The sequence below is a fragment of the Xiphophorus couchianus genome, chromosome 6 (assembly GCF_001444195.1).
Source record: "Xiphophorus couchianus chromosome 6, X_couchianus-1.0, whole genome shotgun sequence".
NCBI classification, from domain to species: domain Eukaryota; kingdom Metazoa; phylum Chordata; class Actinopteri; order Cyprinodontiformes; family Poeciliidae; genus Xiphophorus; species Xiphophorus couchianus.
Genome location: NC_040233.1, coordinates 19174367 through 19199955, shown reverse-complemented (window position 1 = coordinate 19199955; position 25589 = coordinate 19174367). Strand labels below are relative to the sequence as shown.

Here is a 25589-nt window from a genome sequence, read left to right as displayed (position 1 = left end):
CTATTGATCAGAAAACAGAGTGAGACAAGTAGCATCAAACGAGGAAAAATGTTTTCAATGTCATGAGAAAAAAGTAGATAAACACAGGATTATGTTCTCACCATGGAAACAGAAGTAAGTGTGTGTATGGTGTCTAACTTCAACACTGTGCTCACTGATCTCTGACTCTGTGTCCTTCTGCTTTTAGCTTTCTTTTTTGTTCTTCTTTCCTCACCAAACACAGACAATAAAGCAATAAGTTTCCACTAAAAAAGATTATCTAACTGGGTGGGTAAACTAGAACATTCCTTGAATATAAACGTGATTGTACAGAAGAGCTGAACTATGTGTAATTTTTAATGACCAATTATTCTGACTCTGTGGAAAACAAGCAGCACCACACTTTCAAATGTCTTTCTTGATGGAGTTTCAAAGCTGGTTCTTCTATTGAAGGTCATAAAGACGTATAAAAAAATCTCACAACTCATATTCAAGCTAAAGAGATCCAACACTGTGAAAGCGTCGGGGACAGACGTCTGCAAAAGCAAAGAGGAAGCAGGGGCAGCAAACTCGTAACTGAAATGGGTGTGTAGAGACATATTGTGCTTAAATTATGCTTAAATTAATGATACAGTTATGTTTATGTTCTCTTGTTTGTTAAATTTTTCTATTCAATTCCAAATTCTAGGCTGTAAATACATGTCTGTACAAATGCAATGGAACAGCATGTTCCCTTTCATAGACAGTACAATATCCAAGCTTTAGCTAAAGGTGCCTCATTCGTTCTTGCAAAAAAAACTTTTATAATTTATAACCTTGTTGAGGTGGTGTATGTCAATAGTGGACAGAGTGTCTGTGAGTGGATGTTTTAAAGTCTTGCCACATTTTCAATTGAAAACAGGCGTTGATTTGGATCTCATCGATTCCATTGTGGTTTGGGTTGTATGATAAGAATTGTTTTACTCTTAACATACAGCTGTCTTCAACAAGTTTTCTTTCTGTATTGCTCTGTACTTGGCTGGATCCATCAAAGCATGCCCATAGCATTATGCTGCCACCACCATTTATTTCCAGAAAGATTGTGTTTTCAAGGTGACATGCAAACGTTTGTGCAACACAAAACATTTTTAATGTAAGCTTAAAATTTCAATTTGGTCCCATCTGACCAGGGAACTTTTTTTCAATGGTTGTGATATATTTTGAATGGGATTTATTGCGGCTTTCTTTCAATAACGGTTTACTTCTTGGATTAAGGCAAAACTGTAAAGTGATTATAATGACTTAAAGATTGGTAAGAAGCTGCAGCATGTAACTTTTACAAAAATATATATTTTACATGTTTGTCAAGACTGTCACTTTGTCATAAGAGTACTGTACAAGATGGTGAAAATGTGAGCTCCTCTACCTCCTCCCTGTGCTCCTATTGCCATTGGCAGAAATGTGCTGCTCCCAGTCAAAAACAACCAATCAGAAATAGGATTAAGGTTTTATCACTGCTAATCATGCTGGTTTCAAATGTTGATATAAAAACAATTTACATTTTACCTACTAAGGAGTCACTTAGTCTTTACTTAGTATTTATTGTTTCATGTATCACCATCACTTTGACATACTCAAAAAGCCTCTCCACAGTCATTTTTGCTTAACTCAGGCTTCTATACAGGGGTATTAAAATCAGATGAAAAGAACAATTATTACTTTGGTGTGGGAGAATAAACTTTTCTGCTGGAATAACTCATGCTGGGCCAACATTTATCAAGAAAGTGACAATGAATCACATGTCAATTGTCTGATGTTCTTCCATCAGCTTTTGAGAAAGAAAGACAAAATGGCTTGTTGGTAATTACAACCTAGGGTTTAAGCAGAACAATGCAGTGCTCGAATTTGGCACACAAAAAAATACTACTCACAAATTATACTTTGGGATACAAACTAAACAGAACAAAGAGGAAACCACAAAGAGAGGTGATTTTTTTTAACTGCACAAAAAGGGCTTTAGTGCTGGGCACTCCAAGACAGCAGCTAAAAGGCTAAAATTGCACCTCTCCATATGAATCTTGTAACATCAGCTACACTAATAAGCCTAAAACATGACAAAACACCTCGCGTGGAATCCACACAGAGGCTGCCAGCTACAGTTCAGGTTCAGAGTTTAATAAAGGAGAAAACACAACGAGTCAAGACAGGCAATGAGGCAGCAGCGGTTGGGAGTCACGCATCAGAGGAGGTGATGCTGTGCAGGCTGAAACCTAAGACCATTCAGCAATTGATTGTGACACTTGTGGTTTACCATGACAACGGCCATGCTCGTCGGAGAGGACTGCCATGATACTGAACACGTGTTACTGAGATGCTTTTTACATTTAAGAGGATGCGATCATGTAGGAGGAAAATATAATGTATTTTCTGTGCAATAATAAAATCATTTAGAGTGGCTTTCAATGCCTATACTCTCCAATTTGCAGAACATGTAACTTTTTTTTATTCCTGTCTGAAAAAGCTTATCATGAAGATTTGTGCTGTTTGCCTGAGATTAGAGATTGCCATCTACCGTTTCCAGGAAAACTGATCTCAGCAACCTGTGGCCCACAGTTCTTACAAGGTTTTATCACAAAGGTGATTTTCTCATTAATTCGAATCCCTTGTGTTGCATCTGAGAAATACTGAGCAGAACAACATGAAGAAGTGGAGAAATATAGTATAATCTAAGTAAAGCTGTTAGAAGTGACAGATTTTCAACATATCCATGGCATTTACAATTTTACACTCGCCGTTGTGTAACTCATCTTATGTATTGCCAAAAGATGACAGGAGACTATTGTGTAAAAGAACAGTGTAGGCAATCTAAACAAACACTGAGTGTAAAGTACAGCTTTCCTTTTACATATTAAAGAAAGTGTTTGTGTTCTCACCAGTTCAGTTATACATAAATTGAAATGCAGTTATATATATATTTATATAGAATTGCCATACAAGAGATACAAGAGTGCAACTACAAGAAAGCAGACATTCACCTGAATGAAATCAATTATTACAAACCTTAACTCAGTTAACGTGCTTACCATATCCATTACACATCAAGAATAAAACAAATCTGATAACTTAAGGGACTGGCAACCTTATTTAAAGACATAATATTTCTCTGTTTGTCTGCCTTGAAATTTGACATGCTGCCTGTGAGGTGAAGTGGGACTGGTTCTGATTGTAATCACCAGGGCTCAATGTTCCCAGCATGTTTAAACCTGATTGGTCCTCAAATAATAAGCTGATTCAGCAGTTATGACTTGTTTAGGTTTGCTTTTGATTTACACCATACAACATTCACACACTGATGCTTTCATAAACATCCACATCCCACACCACAAATTCAGCCACACTCACTACACAAATGCTAAATTCTTTTGGTTTGTTTGATTTAGGTTTTACGTAAATCTAGGTTAATTCAACAAACTCAAAATTGGCAGATGATATAAATGTAGAATTTATGCATCAATCTACTATCGTAATAACATAATTTACTTTTCTGTTATCATATTGAAACCATCCCATGTTGCCTTTCAAGCTTCTCCCAGCATTTACATCTATTGGAGTCAAACTCCCCCATAGCAACAATGATACAGGTGTGGCAAAAGTGCAGGCACAGTTTTTAGCCTTATCTGATTTACCTATACTTGAAAGTTAATGTCCCGATAGCTTGCAACAGTGAGCAATAAAGAATATGACCAGTGGCTTTAAAATGCAGTTTCTATTGTCAACAAAGGTGAGCCTCATGCCAGAATGTGAACGCACCTTTTTCTTATGATTACCAAACAAAACTGCCTCATGACTAGCCAGCATGTTTTGTCTAGCGTCACATTTTGTACATGTGTTGTGAAAACAATGGTTCCCCAAACACAGAAAAAGTTGCAAAACTAAATTCAATCTGCTAAGGACACAAATCATCTGCTGTCGACAACTTGGAGAATCTTCAAGTTGTTCTATTTACAAAAGGCTTTCATCACTTACTCTTACGAGAGTAAACAAAAAGTAAAAGACTAAGTAGCACACAAGTTTATCAACTGTGGTTGTCAAGACAATACAATGAATTCCCGGTGACGTCAGCGTTAGTCCTAAGTCCCCTTGTTTCCATGGTGTAGTTGCATTATAGAAGCGAGCACTAACTTCAGCCAGATGAACTAATGTTTCAATTTCTCAGATACGCACAAATGGGATCTTTCTTTGAACACGTTTAGTAGGTCCCAGATGCCTCATCGCACAGAAGCACAGGATATCAGACGCACATGTATTTTGATCCTTATGCACACACACACACACACACACACACACGCACTCACGCGCACCCCTGCACACTGAGATAGCCTGTAAACAGTTTCCTCATGCCTTGCATGCTTCTTCTTACCGATGGTGATGTTGAAGCCATCAATGCTGAAGGTGGCACTACGACCCTTCCTAAATCGATGCTTTTTAGAGTTAGCCTCCATCACTTCAGCACCCTCGGGTCGCCCACCCCCCCAACCCCCAACTCTCTGTAACCTTGTTTCAGCGCCTCTTGTCAGTTGCGTTGTGCTGTTTTACTTCGTTAATGTAACTCCACTCATGGAGATGAGAGAGGAAAAATGCAGCCCTCTGACTCTGGTTGCTGCTGAGCGCTGGAGGAGAAACTGTCAGACTCTCTCCACTTCTCGCTACAAAAAGCAGAGTGGGAGAATTTCTCCAGCCCTTCCCTTCCCAGAGTCTTTGTTGTACTAATCTTTTCTCTCCCTTTCGCTCCGTTTTCCTCACACCTCAACAAGCTCATTTCTAGGAGCTTACGGCTCTCTGATTTGTTTTTCCTCCTCTCGGTTTTTCTCCTTCCCTCCCTCCCCGCTCTCTCTCCTCATCACTCTTTCCCAAGAGGTACAGTAGGTGTGTGTGGTGGGTGGTGGAGGTGGTGGGGGTGGTGGTGGTGGTGGTTAGGCAGAGAGGACATCTCTAGAGGTGTTTGAGTGATCGTGACTCCACCTACTGTCAAGAATTTATAGCAAGAGAACAAAAGCTCAGAGAGATAAAAAGGCAAAAGGTTACAGGAGTCTGTTATAGTTTTTCTCAAACAGTTGAAAACGTACAGAAAAAGTAACCTAACCTGATGTAGTGTTATACAGTAAGCAAATCTGTGGAAGGGTAATAATCTGTGTTTAGTCAGAGCTAATAATTAAATCAGTGCCACTACTTTTTAATTTTTGGCACAGAAATTTGAAGGTCAACAGAAGCCTACGTGGTATTTATTTGAATGATAAACATTTAACTCTAGTGCAAGGACATATTATCCAAAAAGAATACATTTTTTCAGCTTTATCCTATTCCTACCAATACATTTTTTTCCTCATCTGTTCTGATGTGTATACAGCAAAAGCGAAAAAGCTCAGCATGTTTGCACCATCTGACATTTAGTTATGTCATTTTCCCATGTTTCATTCTCCCCACTGATTGGTATCCGAGTGCTCTTTATGAGGGCTTCTGCCATGACCTTCTCCCAAATTCAATAAAACAAGCCCTTTTAATAAGATGTGCAAATTAAAATGACAAGTTGTTTTCAGAATCTGAGTCTTTGTTTAGGCACAGTCCACAGCTTCTCGATGCACGCAGCTTGGTCTTGCTGATGAGGTTTGTCAATCCGACTGTAAAGCAATCCGAATCATTTCAAAGAGACTGCTTATCACCGTACCTTTTACGGAAGTGCCTTCATTTTGTGCATTTTGCCCTCATTCTGAGTTTATTCCAACTGAGCAGCTTGGCTAAAAACAGCCACAATCAGTGTAACATGACAAACACAATGTGACAACAAAGCTTGGGGATTTAGAAGCATTATCACATCTCTGTATTTAATAAAGAGCTTGTAAACAATCCTGTTGACTGGAAACAATGGATTTACACATCCTAATGGATTTTTTAATCACAAAGAGAAAGCATAATTAGTTAATTATCTTCAGTTTATGTGTTTGTTTTTTATCTGACCTTTAGGTGTGCCAAATTTATGAACCCTTTATTACCCATGACAAGGTGATAAGGCTAGACAGCAGTTTCACATGTAGTATCTCTAGATCAGTTCTGACTCCCACATTGTCAGGCTTATAGATTAATAACCATGTTGTAGGAATTGAGCTAAATATTTTCTATAACATTACGTTTTGTTTTTGTGACATGCACAGAAGAGGGTTTTATATTTTCTAAGGTAAAATTAATCTTTTGAAGTCTGCAATTGTGTTCAAGTTCTCACAACTCCTGAACTTTTTCAGATTTTGTGAAGTGAAAGAATTATTTTTTAAAATTACCTTTAAAAATAAAAATGTGCATCAAACACACCACTCATAGTACTATACTGTGGGTATGTTCTTCCTTTGTAGGAAGAACAGTACAGTGCAAACCATTGTAGAAATGTAAAAAAAACGCTCTCCTTCCAAATATGAGCAGAGCTTGAATAATTTTTCTAAGAAGAAGGAGCAAAGATTTGAAAAGATTTTTATTTTATTTTTAAACATATATTATTCTATTTCTATGTCATAATCTTTTGTTAGACAAACACAAAACATCCCAAAAAGATTAAATTAAGTTTGTGGTTATAACATGACAAAAAGTGAAATACATTCATAGGCTCTGTATGTTTATTGTTTAAAGCTAAGTGAACTAGTTTTTGGTCCAAATGAAAGGAAATGTAACATTATTTGGCAAGGGACTTTAGACATCTGTCTCTTTATTGACACTCTGTAGTTCATTCTGGTATTTCCCATGCCAAAAGGAATATAGTCCTTCTAGTTAATTTTGGATCTGCCCCTGGGTCACCTCTTACTGGTATGTGCTAGGAAAACCTCCACCTGCACCCACCCAATAAGATGTCCAAACCACCTCAGCTGACTTTTTTTTAAAGTAGCAGCATCTGTAATCAAATATCCTTACCCTTTCTCTGAAGCTTTTGTTCCTTTGGTAATGATCCATATAACTAGTAAATCAACAGCTTCACTTTTCAGCTCTTTCTTCACCAGAATGGAGCCCACTTTACTGCAAACACTGTTTCAGTCTTTCAATCTATCTCTCACTCTGTCCCACCATCACTGGTAAACAAGACATCGACATACTTGTATTCTCCCACTTGAGGAAGATTGTGATCTAACCTGGATGAAGCAATTTACTCTTCAAGTTGAGAACATGGCCAGAGACTTGTAGGATCCTGAATACAGGTTTCTTATTTTCTCTGCCTGCAAAGACTAATAAGAAACCCACTTTGCATTACTTTTATATTTCAAGATATTGTTTATGCACTGTTGTGCATTTTTGAAAACTTCAAACATGACATTACCATTATGTGAAAGGAAACCTTCTTTACTAACACATTCCCAGTATAATAATAATGACGAGGTTGTAGAAAATAGTTAGCAAGAAACAACAGCATAAATGACCACATTAAGGATGAGCAACTTGCATTCAAACAATGATAAATGATCTTATCTAAGAAACACAGGGAGGAAACAACCCTTAAACCTTGACATGTGATATGCATATGGAATGACAGCAGTAAAAACGATAAATGTATAACTTGTAAGAATTGCGTTAGAGATATTGTCCAAAATAACTCCTAGGAAATTGATAACTACTAGGACATCAAAGCAAAAATGAAATTTCAGTCAACGTGATAAACACTATTAACAATACATCTAATTTCTTCTGAAGTGAAGAAATATAGCTCACATATTTCTTCTGTGAGCTATAAAGCCCTTGACGTTCTCTTTTTGTGTCACTCTCTGGCATCTCCACAGCTTTCAGTTAATTTTGGAGTTAGCAATTTATGAGTACCTAATTTTGAACTCTCTCACTCGAGTCTAAAGCTTTCACATCAAGCGGGCCCTTGTTCAAGGTTATTCTTTGTGTTAATAGGGGCATGTCTGGAAGGTGACTGCATTATTATCTTCTCTTATTTGCAGACTTTGACTAAATGGTTATATTTAGTCTGTTAAACCTCTGGTGTGCCAGCCATATTAATGGTTTTCAAAATTAATAAATAGTGTCATTAATAATATTAACATAGCCAGGAGTAATGTGTAATTTAGAGTTAATATGTATTAAAGGGATGTATTTTATATAAAACTGTTCCATCCAAAAGCAGGTATTTACATGTGTTGCAGTATGCTCAAACCTGCCTGCTTAATAATGCATTGTAGGGTTAGAGTGGAGATTATATAACTCACTTAACTGAAGAACTGGAGTACTTCTGGTGTTATTTTTATAGCGTTTTAGGTGACAGTGTAGTCTTCTATAACTTTATATTTTGCCTAGTAAAAGTTTAAATAGTAGCTTTTCAAACAACACTGATAAAAGCTTGTGCAGCTACAAAAGCTGAGGTATGTGGAGGGATTCAGTACTTTGTTGCTGTGGTGCTAAAAGCAAATAATTACAATAAATGTCCAGGTTAACATTAAATGCCCCTGAAGTCAGCATTTATTTATTTTTTGTTAAATGACTGTTAACATCTGAGTAAAGGTGTGAGTGTGCTACAAGGAGTGTGTTTGTTGGATTAACAAATAGAGATCGCCTCCTTCTGGTCAAACATGCTCATGTTATACCTGAGTTGCAGTAAATAGCTAAAGAAAGATATTTCTGTACACCAGACATCTTCTTTTATGTTTACTTTTCATTGGTTTAGATCACCCAGGATTACAAGAATTATTTATATTTTCTAAATTCCAAGATTTTGTTGTAACTACCTTTCAATCTGTGTGACGTGGGTAAAAAATTTAGGGTAACTTTCCATAAACTTCTCACTTTAGTTTGCTCTAATTTTGGCCCATTCCTTCAGACCTAGCTGGGGTAACTAAATTAGGTTTATTTTCTTTTTTAACTCTTTACAATTTGATTGCGGAAAGTGTGTGTTTGAATCTGTCTGACATCTTTTTTTTTCAGCAAAGCTTCAAAGAATAATGCTTTTTAAATATAGTCATACATAAATCTAAATAATTATGCAGGAAAAAAATGTGTCTATTCTGTATAAAGAAATTAAACTGGTAAAGAAATTAGATTGTCTTATCCATTGCTGTTTATATTTTTGTCTTAACACTATAGCATAAAACGGTTATATTCTTACTCAAAGTTATTTCATTGTCTAACACATCTAACACAGATCCATATTGAGTTTTAATGCAGATTAAGTAGTTGGGAAGTAAGCAACACTGATTATATATTTATTGATAAGTTTGAAGTTATACTGTCAACAAAATGACAAACTTAGCAGTAAAAAATATGATTATTAACATCATTGACCTAGGAGTATCTCAATATTTTTTTTTACCACTGTATGAGTGGTAAAACTCTCACTAGTTTTCACAAACTCTATTTTTTTTTTGTAGAACTTGGGATTAATGTAAAAATGATTCAGTCTATTAATATAAAGGGAACCGAAAAAAAGTATATTTATTTTTGAATAACTAAAACTTCATAAATGACAGACCAGAAAATGATGACCATAACATCCCAAGTCTTTAGGCTGTAGAAAAATTACAAAAAAAGTCAAGCTGCTACGAAATTGAAAATGGACTTGCAGCATATTTACAGTTAAACAATACCTGTGTGACATAATTTACTTAATTAGAATCACAATTGTAATTTATCTGATCAAAAAAGACCTCATGTTAGGATAACAAAGTCAGTTTGGTGTACTGGTAAAATAAAAGATGCTTCTGACGGTATAGTTAATTAGCATCTTGAAATTTCCAATGTAATGAATTTAACTGGATCTACTTATATTCATTCCCCTGTCTTCATGCCAAATTATAAATGTAAGCATCAGCTTCATAGGTGTTCTAATAATGTCTATATAATAATCCTCCAAAGAAGAAGCCGAGTGAAATTTCCTCTTTTGCAACAAGCCTGCCATCTGTAACCCATGAAAGAAGTAACAGCTGCAGCAGACAGTTTCTGGTATATACCAGCTTTCCCCGGGGAGTAAACCAGATTTTACATTTTAATCAGGACATGCGAAGAGGCAGCAACATGTGTATCCTATACTGCGAAGGAAATAATTTAATGAGTAAGAAGATTTACAAAAAAGCAAATAGAAATATAGAAATTATGGGGATGCTGATTTAGTTCTTGAGGATGAAAAATATTAAAGAAAAACTAATTTGCTTCGCAGGGCTAAAATAATTTCCTGTCCTGCTCTGCGGAGATCAGGAAGTAATACAGCAATATATATATATATATATATATATATATATACACTGTATATATATATGGGTTTTTTTTGTTTGTTTTTTCTATTTTAATACTATTATCAAGATAGAAATCCAGTCAGGTGTGTCTGGAGGCAAAGAAGTAAATCCTCTTTGCCTGGATTTACAAGAAACATGCCAATAGCAAACTGGTTTTCTCCCACAGCCTAAAAACATCAGTGTAAATTGGTCTCTGTAAAATTGTGTGAGGTGTGTGTATGTGTGTGAGTGCCTGGTTATTTGTCCTGAGTCTCTCTGTGTTGCCCTGTGATGGACTGATGACCTGTCCAACATGCACGCCACCTCTCGCCCAATCACAACTGGATATAAGCACCAGCCTCCGCCTCATTAAGACCATTTCTGTTTCACGCAAGCAAAACTTCATTTTTATTGTAATTTAATTAAATACATAATTACATGTGTGTGTCACTGTGGTGGCAGTGGTGTGATATGTGTGTGCCACCGAACAAGCAGTCACCAAAAACTCCAGCTTATTTAGGCTTTCCACCAGCTGTTATGACAAAATTGGTTAATGTCTTTGGCAGCCTTTTTAGTGCTTAAAGGATTCATTGATTTTTGTTCAGTAGGTAAACAAAGAAAAAGCCATCAGCCACAAAAATTGAGCAGAAATTATAAAGAAAGTGACAAATCTATCATAAAACTTCCAAAGACCTTTTAAAAGCCCACAGATATATTCCTAAACATACATTTAAAGCAAAATATGAAGAAATAAAGTTGAGTATAATTGCATTAGTAAATATCTACTGAATCCTAGTTGAGGTCTTTCTGCTTCAAGGATCATCGCAACATGATTATCACTAGGCAACAGGAGAACCAGTCTGACAAGCTGGTTACACTGCACAGCAGATGATAAGAGTTTAATTTAGCAAATGGCACTCATTGGACTGGTTTTATGGCCCCATTTTTATACATAAGCCATTATACTGTTTTTAATTATCTGCATGCGTGCCTCTGAAAAATGCAACAGATCAGTCAGTTTTGACAGCAGTTTTGCACACCTGTGTGAGTTGAAATCACTTTTCTTCTGTTTTTTGTTTCTAAAGTTATTTTTTTAGAAATAAACATTTTTAAAACTAATACAGTAGGTTGCAAGCACAAAAACACAGCTGTTTTTTTTTACTGGCGTTCACAGTGGAAGAACTGTTGCTCAACCTTTGATCTGGTCATCAAACACTAAGACAGGGAATCATCAATAGACATTAATTATCTGTGAGGATAAAGGGAGGTGAACAAAAACTGGTTGGAATGGAGACATCCTCTTGCAGAGAAGTGATCTAAACACCACAAAATCAAAAATTTTTGCGAGTCAATGCTTGTAACAATAATAAACATATAAAATGATCTCAATAAATGTAATTTTGAATAGATAATGATTTTACATATTTTCAGAATGTTCCTAATTATGTGATTTTATTTGTTGTTTTATACATACTGAGACTTTCTGATTGTTCTGCCAGCTCATCACATTTAATGAAAAATAACTATGCAACAAAACTGTAAAATAAGCTCATTAAAGGTCTCCCCTTCACTGTGAAATGGCACACACTTTGTCAGTCCCCACACCACTGTCACCACAGTGACACACACATGTAATTAAGACACATAAGGTGCCAGGGAGCTTGCCTTTTCCCCTGCTAAATACTCATTAGAGAAACCTTTAAGGATAATGTTAGCCTGTGTTGCAAACCACAGGGAAATAAGCTGACAAAACAGAGTTTCATGAATCGTCATCTGGATCCTGCTGCAAAAAGACGACGGAAAATGTGAGGAAAAGATGTTTTGAGCCAAAGCTTGCACGAGTTTAGCTAATGATTTAGAGAACAGCATGGTTTCAGAGTAAAGCAGGCAAAGTCAGCTGAAAAAGTCTTTGGTCAGTGATCAAAACAATTTGAAGCTTTTGAACATCTCTCAAATAGCAGACATCTCCCTAAAAACAACTCAGTGAAACAGCAAACCTGTGTTGTCTGGACCATGTGTTGAAAAATGTCAAATACCACCAAATGACATATCCACTAATGTTTTCTGCAAAATTAAATTAAATGCAACTTTGAAGAAATTATGTTGCATTTGATTTTATTTAGAATATTTGTATTTATTTATTTAGAGGTTTCAGATGAAAGGGGGTGGACTACAAATCTAAGGTACTCTCTTCTGATTTGTATAAGCAGTATGAATACCTTAGAAGGCAAAGTACTGCTTCTGTCAAACTTTAAATTATGTTTTCTTCAGGCTGTATTGTTTATTTATGCAATGTCACCACAATGTTAAATTCATATCACATATCCACATATCCAAACAGTACTATCCAAACTTTTACATGACTTTTTGTTTATGAACTTCTTGCCACTTTACATATTTTAAACAATTCATGCATACTTGTGCATTCTTTCCTCTACATAATCAGAACTGCACATGCTGCTGGAGGAAGTATGCATAAATCAAACTTTAACAACAATGACAAATGGTGTGTACTTGTATAGCACTTTATCAAGTTGTAGGACTCCAAATTGCTTTACAAAACATTCAGTCATTCATCCATTCATGCACACATCCGAACGCTGATGGTGGAAGCAAGACTGTACTCCGATCTGCACAATGACAGATGTTAATTTGACATTCAATCTGTGCCTCCAGGGCTTATGACCATCACCCTTTTTGTTGTGTTTTACCCAACAACAACACAACAAAAAGGTGACTAAGAGGATAAGAGAGGGGTTTCAGGACAAACTCCTTACCTCTGAGCCTCTGCAACTCCAATAGAAGATACTTAAAAACTGGTTTTACACTTCTACATAAAATATAAATCCTATGGCAATGAAATCCTATTATTGTGTTGCTACCTGATTTACTAAACGAATAGCTTGTGAAAAAAGATCTGCATGAAGATCTCCAAAGTTATATGAATTTATGCATAACAGTGCCAGAACCAAACCACATTGACTTTGCATCTTTTTTCCACATGCGAGAGGCTTCAGAACATCCACAATGTTTTACCATAAATGTTTGTGGTTTTTTTTGTTGTTGTTTGTTTGTTTTGTGGTCCCTATCTCTAGTCTTCAGGGGATGGTGCTCTCCAGGCTTTCCTGTTCTCCTGCTTCAACATATTTGAATTAAATGAAAAGATAATTAAGGAGCCTCTTCAGAACTCGTTGACATGCTGAGGAGGTTGTACAATCATTCGAAAGAGATGTGTTGGAGCAGCTTATTGAAATTTGCTGGACATCAACCCTTCAGCAGGAGTGTTGGACTTTTGTTTTGAAGAATATTTAAAAAAAAATACTCATATTCAGTCAAGGGAACAAATACCCTAAAGAAAAGCAGAATATTTTAAAAGATCTTATGAGAAATCAGCAAAGTGGGTGGTTATATGTCACACCTCTCTTTGAGGAGTTGCTATACTTTTAACCAAATGGTTTGTTAATAAATTGACTTAAAGTTAAATAAAGAGTTAATTAAAATTAACCATGAACTATTAGTAAAGTCCAGCTGAAACTGTATGTTAGACTCTTATTAACATCTTATGACATGTCACAACTTGGATAAATATTTTTAATTTATTTTTATAGTCCTCTGAGATGTCTGAAACCATCACAGCATGTACTTATTACAAATAACATAAGGAAACAGTGGGAAATCCTAGTAAAATTATCCTACAGTTTCTTTCTGACTACAGCCAGAAGAATCAAAACTTTTTAGTTTTTCAAAACAAAAAGATTTGAAAAGGAATTCATCTTAGCAAACCTACAACATTAAGTCTAGTTCCTCATGTGAAACATACTCAGGAAGGTGACCTATTTCTTGAGCCACAATTGGAAATGAGTTCAGGATAACAGCAGTTTTTGATAATCACAGCAGATTATTTTTACATCTTGTTGACTGACTGACTGTACAACAACTTTGAGGACTTGTCACATGCTCTTGGAAGTTGAACCTTAAATGAGCCTGTTTAAATTGATACATATATAAGAATCTTGTGTTGTACAGAGTCGTGATAGCTTAGATCAGGCGTGTCCAAAGTCGGTCCTCAAGGGCCGGCATCCTGCATGTTTTTGTTCTCTCCCTGGTTGTAGTAACAACCTTCTCAGCTTGTCAATGTTCTCCTAAGGCCTCTAATGAGCCATCATTGGATCCAGGTGCGTTAAACCAGGGAGAGAACTAAAACACACAGGATGGCGGCCCTCCAGGACCGACTTTGGACACCCCTGGCTTAGATAGTATGTTCTGCAGCTGTCAGGACAGATGAGAACTAGCTCTCCTAATAACTAAATCACAGTTGAGGTTGTTACGCTGCTGGGTCTGCCTGACACTGAGGGGACCCGACCAAATGAGCTAATAAGCTGATAGGGAGGCAGGTGTCTGTGTGTTTGTTCATCAGGAGGAGGGAATAGATGAGTGTACAGTCAGGCTGGGAGTCATGATGAGACTCCTTATTACACATCAGCCTCACTGGGGAGCATGGGGGAAATTCAACAGGAGTCGACACTGTCATATGGTCATGGAAACGCCACAGTACAGAGGATATTTGGGGAACCAACCAGGGAGAGGCTTTTTTCCTCTGAGACGGACAGACAGGGAGCTGAAAGCAGAGGTGACAGTAATGGAGCAAGGAGAAATGAAGATAAACAGCAGCAACTAGAAGCCCACTAAAAACTTTCATGATGTCATCTGGATTTCTATATACGACAGCCAACAAGATTAGATTTTTATGTAAGAAGCTTATCCTACATGCAAGCTTATTTTGACACATTTTCTCTAGAGCTACGGTAAAAATCAATCAAATTACGCAAAATGAACTATTTTTACTTAATAGATGACTATTAGGCTTTTGCCACTATCAGGCTCAAGTAACCTTTACAGACTGGCTCTTGTACTATTTAGGTACCTTTTACATTTTGGAGGTAAATGATTATACTAATTCATGTAGTAGTACCACAGGTAAGGGAAGCTGAATAGAATAACAAGTCACACTTTTCACATTAATATTTGTAAAATAGTGTGGAAAACCATGTATCATTTTCCTACAGCCTTCTTTTTCTATTATGCCCTATTTTGTTTTGATATCAGATCAGACTCCAATAAAAACATGTATGTTTCTGGTTGTAATGCACAAATGATAACAACTCTAGTTCCAGGATTACTTTTGCAAGGTACTGCATATTTTGTAATTTCCAAATGTGAGTGTCCCTGCATGCTCTCAACACATATTTAAAAATTCTGCTGTTGTGAATTTGCTCAGATAGAGCTGTCAGTTTCGCTTATTTCAATCTCACGGACATCTCAAACATCAAAGAGATGTTTGGTAGTAGAGATATGCTGTATTGTGACCGACCTTCAAAGAGCTCGGCATTCATTCAATGAATACTTTTTCAGCAGCATATTCTTTTGATCTTCTAAAGTGACCAGTTGCTCTCATCTGTAAAGAAATATGAGAACTGAACAACAGAGAGCTGCAGAATAAAAATAAAGCAGGGGACAGAACGTTCCCTATCATAAACCAAATCTAACATTTCTTATCACAAGATTTTTTAAAATTAGTTTAATGTTAAGATAGCAAGATATATAATGCAGTTTGAGTAAAGAGCCCAAATTAAATCTGTTAGACAAATAACATCCCTACTAATTAGGCAGCAACTGATCTACTAGGTATTACTGTTTTAAATAAAGTTTTATATTGAAATGTGGTTCTGCAAATTTCCAAGGTCTACTCTTAATTTGAATTAAGCTATTTATAATACCTACTACTTTAATAAAAAATAAGATATCTGATTTCACCTTTTAAGGCTTTGGAGGGATAATCAAACCCCAGAGGTTCAGATGTTCCACGATAAAATAGCCATAGTCAGCTACGTTAACTCTTACAGCACCCTCCAAATTAGATAAACAAATGGCTCTGGAGCTGCAAATGTTGGCTCACGGTTCTAATTTATTGAGATATCAAATAAGTTTATCACTTGTAATTGTAGTTTCCTTGCAATCATAAGTCCAAGTACTTGAAATTAAAGGGGTTTGTTCAGACATAAATGTGCAAAATGCATGAAAAACTCCACAGAAACTACAATATGTTAATGCAGCATACATGCAGCACAAAACAATATAGTCTCTTTCTTTCATTGTTTCTAATGTCATGGATGTTAAAGTGTTACAAACACTTTAAAAAAAACCATTGTGCAGCCCACAATAGTTCAACTTGTACCAAAGCATAAACTCATTGGTTTTGCACATATACATGGGACAAATACTGTAAGTAATTGTTGAAAATAAAATATTAATAAATAAAAAACTAAATAAATACACGCATGAATTGAAGTACAAGGTATACTGTATTTGTTATACTGAAAATTCATATTTATTTTGCATGAGGAAGAATAGTGATAATTAAGGGCATTGAAAATTAGCCATCAGTTATTTAAATGCAACTAATGCCATTTCATAGACAATGCTGCCCTGAGCAGTGAGGCATAAAACTATTTAAGTCAAACTTAAAAACACGGAGTTTCTTTATCTTGAGACCATTTTTCTAAATTATTGGCATATTTTCGTAGTTTTAGAGAAAAGTCCCACAAGCTTCTCTGTTAAATAGATTTAAAAAGTCTGTTACCAGTCTGGTTTGCTTAAATCAGCAACCAGTTGATGTTGTTTGGTTCTTCTAAAAATGTAAAATGGACAAATAACTTCAAGAAAAATGTATTATGTAGTCTTGTGCTATAAATAGTTCTTATTTTTGTTAAAAAACAAAAGGAACAGTGAAAGTCTGTTGAGATATAAGTTATGATTCTCTTACCATTGAAGACCAAGCAAAGATGATAGTGGAATTCATAAAACTAATGCGCTCTAATGGATGCATCTGCAAAACTCTGTGTTTAACTCTGTGTTAATTAGCTTTTAGATTGTGAATGAAGAAAATTTAAACACATTTTATTTCTATTGATTTGGCTATTAAACATAAAGGACCACACAGTGCTTGGCATATTTAAAATTGAGTCAACAAGGAATAATAAGTCAAATTGAATAAAATCCAAAAATTGTGTTAGAATTTAACACCCTTTTGAACAAACAAGAGCTAATAGAGCCGTAATTCATTTAATCAAGTATGTCTTAGGAGATAAATAATCATTTTTACTTAGATTTTATCCAACAAAACCCATACAAGAATGCATATAAATTATTTATCTTTTTTATTAGCTGAATTGTAACAGACAAATTTCATCTATGCCTGTTCAGTCCTGGTAAGCTTATTAATCTAAAGAGTAAAATATTCGTTATGAATTGCTGCCTTTATATAATATTCTTAATTTCCGAAAAAAAATAGAAATGATAGAAATTTAAAATACTCTCTACACAGCTTGTGACTGAAAACATGTTTTCCATTGAAACAAGGCATAAATTACATTATATTAATATTAAAGCCTTAAGAGACAGCACTTTTTATATGAAGGTATTGTTCAAGAAGTGACACAACAAATATTGCATTAATTATGAACGCCATTCATATTTATGCTTAAACCTGAACTTCAAGTACTGTACATGAATACTTTTTTGTTCCTCCTTGGAAGATCTCTATTTGAAAAGAGTGTAAAATAAATACCATTAAACCATAAACAGGAAGAGGCGTTTGTTTCCCAGCTCATGAACTCACCGCTCTGTTGAGCCTCAGCAGGCTTTTTCCTTGAACTTTGTTTGGCTCCATCGGAGTCCTGTCTGCTCAGCACCTCGGACAGCGACTGGCGGGAGCTCTGCCGACCGGTCTGGCCCGGCACGTTGAAGCCTTTACTCCTCTTCCTGGGCCGGTCCGACTCCGGAGCGGACCGGCTCCTCTCTGAGTCGTGGTTCTCCGGCTGGGAACCTACTTTCACCAACGCGTTCCTCGTCCTGGTCAGAGCAGAAGTCACCGACCCCATCACAAAACAAGCTTTTACGTAAAGGCTTTCTTTTAACCAGTTCCCTTGAGTTCGTCTGTCATTTTCCTCAACGCTACTCAAAATCGTACAAAAAAAATAAAATAAAAACTCCAAAAAGTCCACCTTCGTCACTGTTCAGATATTTGACCCATGTCTCATAGTTGAGAAATTTGGGTGTCAAAAAGTCAGGATGCAACAGAATGAACAACAAGACGTCGGGGTTTTTAGCGGAAACCGTTTGTTGCTCTGCCTGTTTGCCTTTCCTCCGGCAGACACGTCACATGGAGAAAGTTGCTCTGTCGACAAACACACCGATCTCCCGGGACAGACAGGTGAAAACAAGCAACATTAATTAGCCGCCGACAAGTTTCCAGGATTATTAAAATAGGAGGAGGACCCAACAATTCCGAATTAAAAGAGGGGGAAACTATTGAGGTGAGATCATGATCATGGAAAATGTTTAAACTTTGTTGGGCATGGTCCTAATTTTTACCTACCTCAGTCAATGTTCACGAGATTTGGACGCAGTAAAACAACAAAATGTATCAAAGAAACAGACAAAGAAAAAAAAAGGCAGAATCTTTGGATTGGATCAACCCGCTGAATAGAAGTGTAATGCTCCGTCTTTGGCCGACAGATGGCAGCAAAGCTAACTTGCAGATTTCTACATAGTTTATTTTTTATATTTCAAACTCCGTGATTTTAATAATCTTGGAAAGCTCAGTTGGTTCATTGCTTTATGAACGTCTGCTAGTATATATCACAACTTTTCATTAAAATGAGAACACAGCTGTGAATCTATTTGAATGGTCCCCTCTGAGAAAGTAAAATACCTTCAAACAAACACTCGTCCACACCGCTTGAGTTACAGTCTTCATAGTTTATTGCTGCAAACAGGTAATTGTGACTTCTTCAGCATACAGATTTGTTGTGGTTCATGCTTTGTTGATCAAACACTACTTTGGTTACAAAGAAATGTTTTTTTGTCGACCTCGGAAAAAATTGCTATGCTAAATGTGTCCTGATTTTCATAATTGTGTCAAGACAAATGTGACTTAAGCACTCTCAACCAAACAAAAAAGCATAACAGTCTGTCAGCTAGAACAGGCTCACTGGATCTTCACAGATAAAGGCACTTTTCAAAGCTGTTTTCTGTTTGTGTGGTAGATTTATTTTCTTGCTTGTAACTCCAGTGAAATGTTTTTCCTCTTATTGCTTGTGTTGCTTGTTTGACATGGACAAAGAAGCTATTAGTCCATGTCCTCGTGATTCTGGGTTGACTCATTGATCACCTAAGAAAAACAAGACGAAAAAATCAGAAATCTATCAAGAAACTGACTTTAGGTCACTTAGAGCATGCCATACCTGACCATCCCTGGTCTCAATGGTCTTGATGACAACTTTCTTCGTTGCTGATGTTTCAGAATGAGGTTTTGAATCAGGCAATCCCTCTAAGAAAATAAATAGCAATATCTATTAATAAAATAAAAAGCTAACATTGGTGAAATTAATGTAAACAGCAACCTTACCTCTGAGATTTAGAGAAGAGAACTTTGGCAACGGGGTGGAGATCCTGCCAAGAAAGAGGAAAAAACCCCACCATTTTTTTTTAAAGTAACATCTTTTATCAATAAAATGAAGGCTCATACTTCTCTCATACACCCAGTGAGTGTTAAACATTTCTAAGAAATGTTGTTACCGGCTCTCCTCTCCCTCCAGCAGTTTTCTATAGGTAGCGATCTCAATGTCCAAGGCCATCTTCACATTGAGCAGGTCCTGGTACTCTCGGAGGTGACGGGCCATCTCGTCCTTCATGTTGTGAATGTCCACCTCCAGGCGGCTGATGGTGTCCTGGTAGCCACTGTTCTCCAGGCCAAAGTTCTCTTCTATTTCCCTCATCTGGCGCTCCAAGGACTCATTCTGGAACAAAAGAAAAAACATGACAAAATAAAGTAAAAATATGTGTTGACTAAATAGTTGTTTTCTTTAAAATTACAATGAGAGCCTGAAACTGCACACTCACAGATCCTTTGAGGGCATCCACCTCACAAGTTAGTGCCTGAACTTGACGCCTGTAGTCGTTGGCCTCCTGCTTGGCTAATCTCAGAGATTCATTATTCCGAGCTGCCGCTTCGGTGAGGTCAGCAAACTAAAAATCGCAGTGGCACCAAAACAAAGAAAGAAAAACGAGGAGAGTCAGACATCTTGAAGGACACAACCGAGAAATCAACTACTCAGTAAATGATGAGTCAGAAACTGAAGGAGAGAAAATATAGTCGATGGGGTGGAGCTTCTAAATTATGAAATGTGGAGATGACAGAGGCTGGAGGAATTTAGCGACTGTAAAGGATTTGAAATAAAATTGTTTTATGACATATGAATCAATCCCTGTTTGAGTCCCTCATTAAGTCAGGTTTATGTTAAGTAGAATGGGCATTTACAGTAAATAATCCATCCACCCACCCATTCATTGTCTATATCTGCTGTTCCTTGCAGATAAAGAACCATCAAACTAATACTAACTATAAAAAATGGTGGCAAAATATAAACTGTTACCACATTTATATGGAGTATATTGTCAACTCTTTTTGTAATTTTTCTGTTGCAAAGTAAGATTCCCAGAGTTGCATTTGGTTAATTTCGGCTTTAAAGTTGTCACTACCAGTAGCATTAAAGCTTTGTGCCACATTGTACATATTAAAGTTGATCTGAAACACACTAAATTTGATCTGTTCTCTATTTCACTACAATTCTTTGAGTTTTGTTTTTTTTTTTCTTGTCTCCACAGGAAACTCCTCTCCTGTGAAACCAGTGGATTTCAACTCTCAGTGAGCCAGAAACCCAGTCTACTTTTGGAACTAGGTACAAAAGTTTCCTTTTTGATCTATTTTATTGTTAGAGTGACTATATCTAACCAGATCTTTCTGTAGTTATGCTGCAAGGGTGCTCAAAGCGGCTCAAGGAAAATCCTTTGCAAGGAGTTTCTGCAGATTCAATTTAAATTTCAGTTCGAGAATGGTACAAACTTGGTTTACCATCATAGGGGATTGACAACATCCGAACTCTTGGATATCTGTTTTTTAATAGGGCAACCATGTAGCATACGTTTTAGAGCCTTGGTTTATAGTTTCCTTTTCTACAATAATCAAGTAAAATTACTTTGTGTCTAGTCTATCAAATAAGAATAAAAAGTTATTTTTGCATTTGTAATTGTTAAAAAAGCTTTTGGGTTTGGTTTGGGAGTATCTTTAACTTCCCCAGTGCATTTAGAATGACCACTTTTCATCAGCCTTATATTTTTCTGTACTCTACACTCCAGTAGATCATTAATTGAAGTTACAGCAACTAGTAACATCTCTCTCTGTATTCATTTTGTTTTAATAAACAATTTTTTTCTGTGTGTAACTGTTTCTTTTTCGTTCGGTTAAGTCATTGGCAAACCTATTGTTCCAGTTATTGTGTACATCCTCTAGTCCTTTGACAGAGAGACGGCTCCTGGCTCAGAGCTCCTGCGCTGTGAGTCTTCTTCCTCTGACAGATCTATTGTTGCCTTTAATTATGTGTGGAATGTCTTTCCATTGAAAGTACTCTAGGTGGTTCATAACATGTCAGTTTGTGTCTCACTGAATGAGCCATTGGTGTGATTGTTCAGGTGTCTTTGCTTTTATTTTCCATATAAATTAGTTTCGCCCGATGCTTCAGTGGGTTTTTTTTCTGTCTCTTTTTGTATTCTCAACCAACAACTTGTCACGATACCTGGGCGATGAAACTGAGCTGGGATATTGTGGAGATACAGTAGCTTCCTATTAAACGGAAAAATTTGCTTTCCGCTGCCCTGCTGGTTCACAATCAGGTATTAGTGAAAAGTGAAAGACTTAAACAAGTAGGTTGAGCTTTCACAGCGTGGAAACTTTTCACTAACCGGCACTAAATGCTTAGGTGAATTTGGAATGCATTTTATTAAAAGTTAGTAAACTGTTTTTGGAATAAACCGAATGTTTTGGAATTGAATCTGGAACAAAATTAATTATACATAACTGATATGAATTTTACAGTTTATCTTGTAAACTGCCTTAAGGTGACATTTGTTGAAAATTGGCCTGAATAAAGAAAAAAAAATGAATTCAATTGAACTGAATTGGCCAATAATTCCATTCCATCGGTGCTCACCTTGGATTTGTACCAATCCTCTGACTCCTGGATGTTTTTAGAGGCCAGGTTCTCATACTGCAGACGGACGTCCCTCAGAGCTGCCGTCAGGTCTGGCTTGGCCACCTCCATGTCCAGCTGCACATGCTGCTGCTGCTGGATTTGGTTTTGTAGCTCCAGCATTTCCTGCCAAACAACAGTTTCTTTTAATTTTGCCTGTTTGTTTGGGAAAAGCTATTTGGATCTAAATTCTACCAGTTTGAGCAGATTAACACATATTTCCAATGATTTGGCTTTCCTAAGCGCTGCCTTTAATACAGCAGGCAGTGCAACGTCTGTACAGCAGTGTGTTTCCGCTTTGCCTGCAAAAAAAAAAAAAAGGAATGCTTACCTCATCATGCAGCTTCTTGAGGAAGTTCATTTCCTCCTGGAGCAACTCAACCTTCCGCTCCAGGCCCAGTCTGGCAAGGGCAGCGTTGTCCACATCCTGTGCCACGACACTGAGTCTTAATAAGGTGACTTGGAAAGGTGACATGAATTATGCATAATGGATTTGCTGACATGTAAAATAAATGCACTAAAGTTGCAAAGAGAACTCACAAATGTTGCAAACAAAGCATGCAGAAATCAACTGTGCCTTCAGTTGATTTTAACTGAAAGGGCGAATTGCTCTGATGAACTCATTATTTTAAAGGTCTTTCATCTCATCAACTAGTTAGATACAGATTTTTTTTAAACTTACTTCTTGCTTTGGTGAAATTTTAGTTCTAGTAAAGCAATATTTAGTAATTGGTTGCATTAAATAAATTAATTGTATGCTTTCCATTTAAATCAACTGCATATAGCAACCTATTTTGCGTAAACTAAATGTTTAAAACGCTTCTAGTCCAGAAAATGTTCATTCTGTCCTGCAGCATTGCTTTGTTAGGGTGTTGGCAGGCTTCTAATTGGGGTATCAGCGAATGAAGCAGATTTGCCCCAGTGCTAATTCCACAAACAAAGTGAACTATTCAGCAGGGTTTCCCAAACAAGCCCAAGGCTGGTGGAGTGACTGTCTGCCTGACTGAGCAGGAGCCGGCCGCGGGCCGCGCATTGTTGTCTGTGTTCCACCGAGGCAGCCTACTGGCACTTCCTTCCTGCCATTCATACACACAAGGTTAAAATATTGCAACTTGAAATATTGACTTAAATGTATGGTGCTTTTTAAAATTTTACCTTTTATGTCCAGTGGCTGTCCTATGAATCTATGCACATGATTCAAAACCCGGTGACAGGGAACGATCTCTGACAACACCAAAAACAAGAGACATTCTTTTCAGCTGAGGTTCTCCCAGGAACAAGGCAGCCAGGTCACATGGTGGCTTGTCCTCTCGCTCTGATAACCACATTTTATCCACACTGTTTTTGTGCTATGGTGTCCAGCTCATTTGCCATGACCTGTCAGACTTAAAAAGATCTCTCTTCTCATCGCAGGCCTGACTTAACACAACAGCCAAAACTTGGCGTTTTGTCTCGGTCTGTGAATCATGCCTAGAATCCACTGTTGTGCCAACAGTGGAGAGTATTACTGTCTCTGGAGCTTATACAGATAAATGAAAAACATGAGAGCTCAGAAATGACTAAAAAGGAGAAAGATCTGGTTATGATCTGTTTTTAGCGTTTTAAGCTTCATTTAACAGGGAAAAGTTGGAAAGGTGGAGCAGTGAAAGTCCCAGGAATCATCGTCTTTTACTTCTGAGGACTGAGAAGTGTCCCGTCTCGTCATTACAAAAACTTAAATATATGATTTCAGCAATGGATCACCTGTCTAAAGCTCTGCATATTGGCTTCTGCTTCCTCCCGCTGGGAAATTTCATCCTGCAACCTGCAAAACAACAGACAGCGAAACATTATTATTTAAATTAAAATATCAACTAGTAAATATCAACATTAAAATATTTCATATTTTGTGGCCTCTGCCTCAAATCACTGATGTCTTACTAGCTTTCTTTGCATTTCTTGCATGTCTATGCACATTAAAACGGAATTAAAGAGCAAACAGATGAAAAATACAGCCTTAGAAAAATTTGTCTATGCTGCAAAATCTTCACTTTATAGAGACCAAGATGGAAAAAAAAAAAAAGTGCCACGCCTCCTACTTGTCTCTCAGCCTGCCAATGTCGTCGGCCAGGTTATCCCGGTGCACCTCCACCCGAGCCTTCTCGTTGCTGAGCTGGTCCACCTGGCGCCGCAGCTCCCGCATCTCGTCCTCGTACAGATCCCCGACCCGGGACGTGCCTTTCCCCCGCAGCTGCTCCAGCTCGGCCAGCAGGATCTTGTTCTGCTGCTCCAAGAAGCGCACCTTCTCGATGTAGCTGGCGAAGCGGTCGTTGAGAGACTGCATCTGCGCCTTCTCGTTGGTGCGGTTCGTGATGAACTCGCTGTTGATGGCGTCGGACAGGGAGAAGTCCAGATTCTCGGAGGCCAGTCGAGGCATGGCCGCGCTGCTCCTGAGCCTCTGGGTCTTGGCAGAGTAAATGGTCGGAGCGGAAGGGAGCCCGAAGGACACCCGAGAGGAGCGCATTGGGCTGGAGAGCTGGCGGCTGGAGTAGCTGCTCCTGGTCACGTTACGCTCCCCGCCAAACATCTTCTTGTAGGAAGAATGCGGAGCTACTCTGTAGGACATCCCACTGCTGTCTTTTTCAAACTATCAGCAAAAAGAGCAGAGTGGTCGCAGTTTGCTGCAAACCCTGGTGCATCAGCGGACTGCGCCTGGAAAGGCGTTCCCTGAAACATTACTTATTTATAGTCCCCTCCTTATGCAAATTACTTAACGGGGACTTGAGCGACACGTTGATGATCCAATCAAAGTTCAGAAAGCACACCAGCATTTCCCTTCAGACCTCATCAAAATCCAGCATTAATTTTGTTTCCCTTACAGAAATAAACCAAATTGCTATACAGGTTCATCTAAATAAATGTGAATATTATAGAAAGTTAAATCAGGTTGTTTCAGTAAGGTAGCTAAGAAAGTGAAAGTTAAACTTAATTTAAATGATTTTATTTCACAGCTGATAAAAACCAAATATAAACAAAAATTTGGCCAGTAAATAGGACCAATGAGAATTATTTTCAACACAGACATGTAATATTAAGAGCATATCATGGCCTACAACCATGAATAAGACTGTTGACAGTCGTCCGGAAAATAAATGCCAATAACAATAAGAGTAAGCCACAAAGGTAACTGTATATCAGCTTATTAATGGAAAGTTGTGTAGAAGAAAGATAGTGCAAGCTTCACAAACAACAATGAGATTCTGCCTTG

The 25589-nt window shown here is 37.2% G+C and overlaps 2 protein-coding genes across 4 annotated transcripts in view; both read right to left on the bottom strand.

The window, feature by feature from the left end:
* Window positions 1-18161, bottom strand: part of pde1cb (phosphodiesterase 1C, calmodulin-dependent b) — a 108054-nt gene extending 89893 nt beyond the window's left edge. For 2 of the 3 annotated variants that reach the window (XM_028021115.1, XM_028021116.1), the window contains exon 1: window positions 4379-4784. In XM_028021115.1, coding sequence (XP_027876916.1) covers window positions 4379-4460 — 82 coding nt within the window. In that variant the 5' untranslated portion in view covers window positions 4461-4784. Of the gene's footprint in view, window positions 1-4378; window positions 4785-17871 lie in introns of those variants that run through there. The other variant, XM_028021120.1, reaches the window with a different exon arrangement.
* An 832-nt stretch (window positions 18162-18993) lies between these two features.
* Window positions 18994-25061, bottom strand: LOC114147032 (vimentin-like). The gene is given in 10 exon segments (XM_028021561.1): window positions 18994-19425; window positions 19499-19584; window positions 19663-19706; window positions 19833-20053; window positions 20157-20282; window positions 22304-22468; window positions 22674-22769; window positions 24086-24146; window positions 24421-24964; window positions 24967-25061. Coding segments are annotated over 10 exon segments (1476 nt in total). The 5' UTR covers window positions 25058-25061; the 3' UTR covers window positions 18994-19383.
* Window positions 25062-25589: the final 528 nt, after the last annotated feature.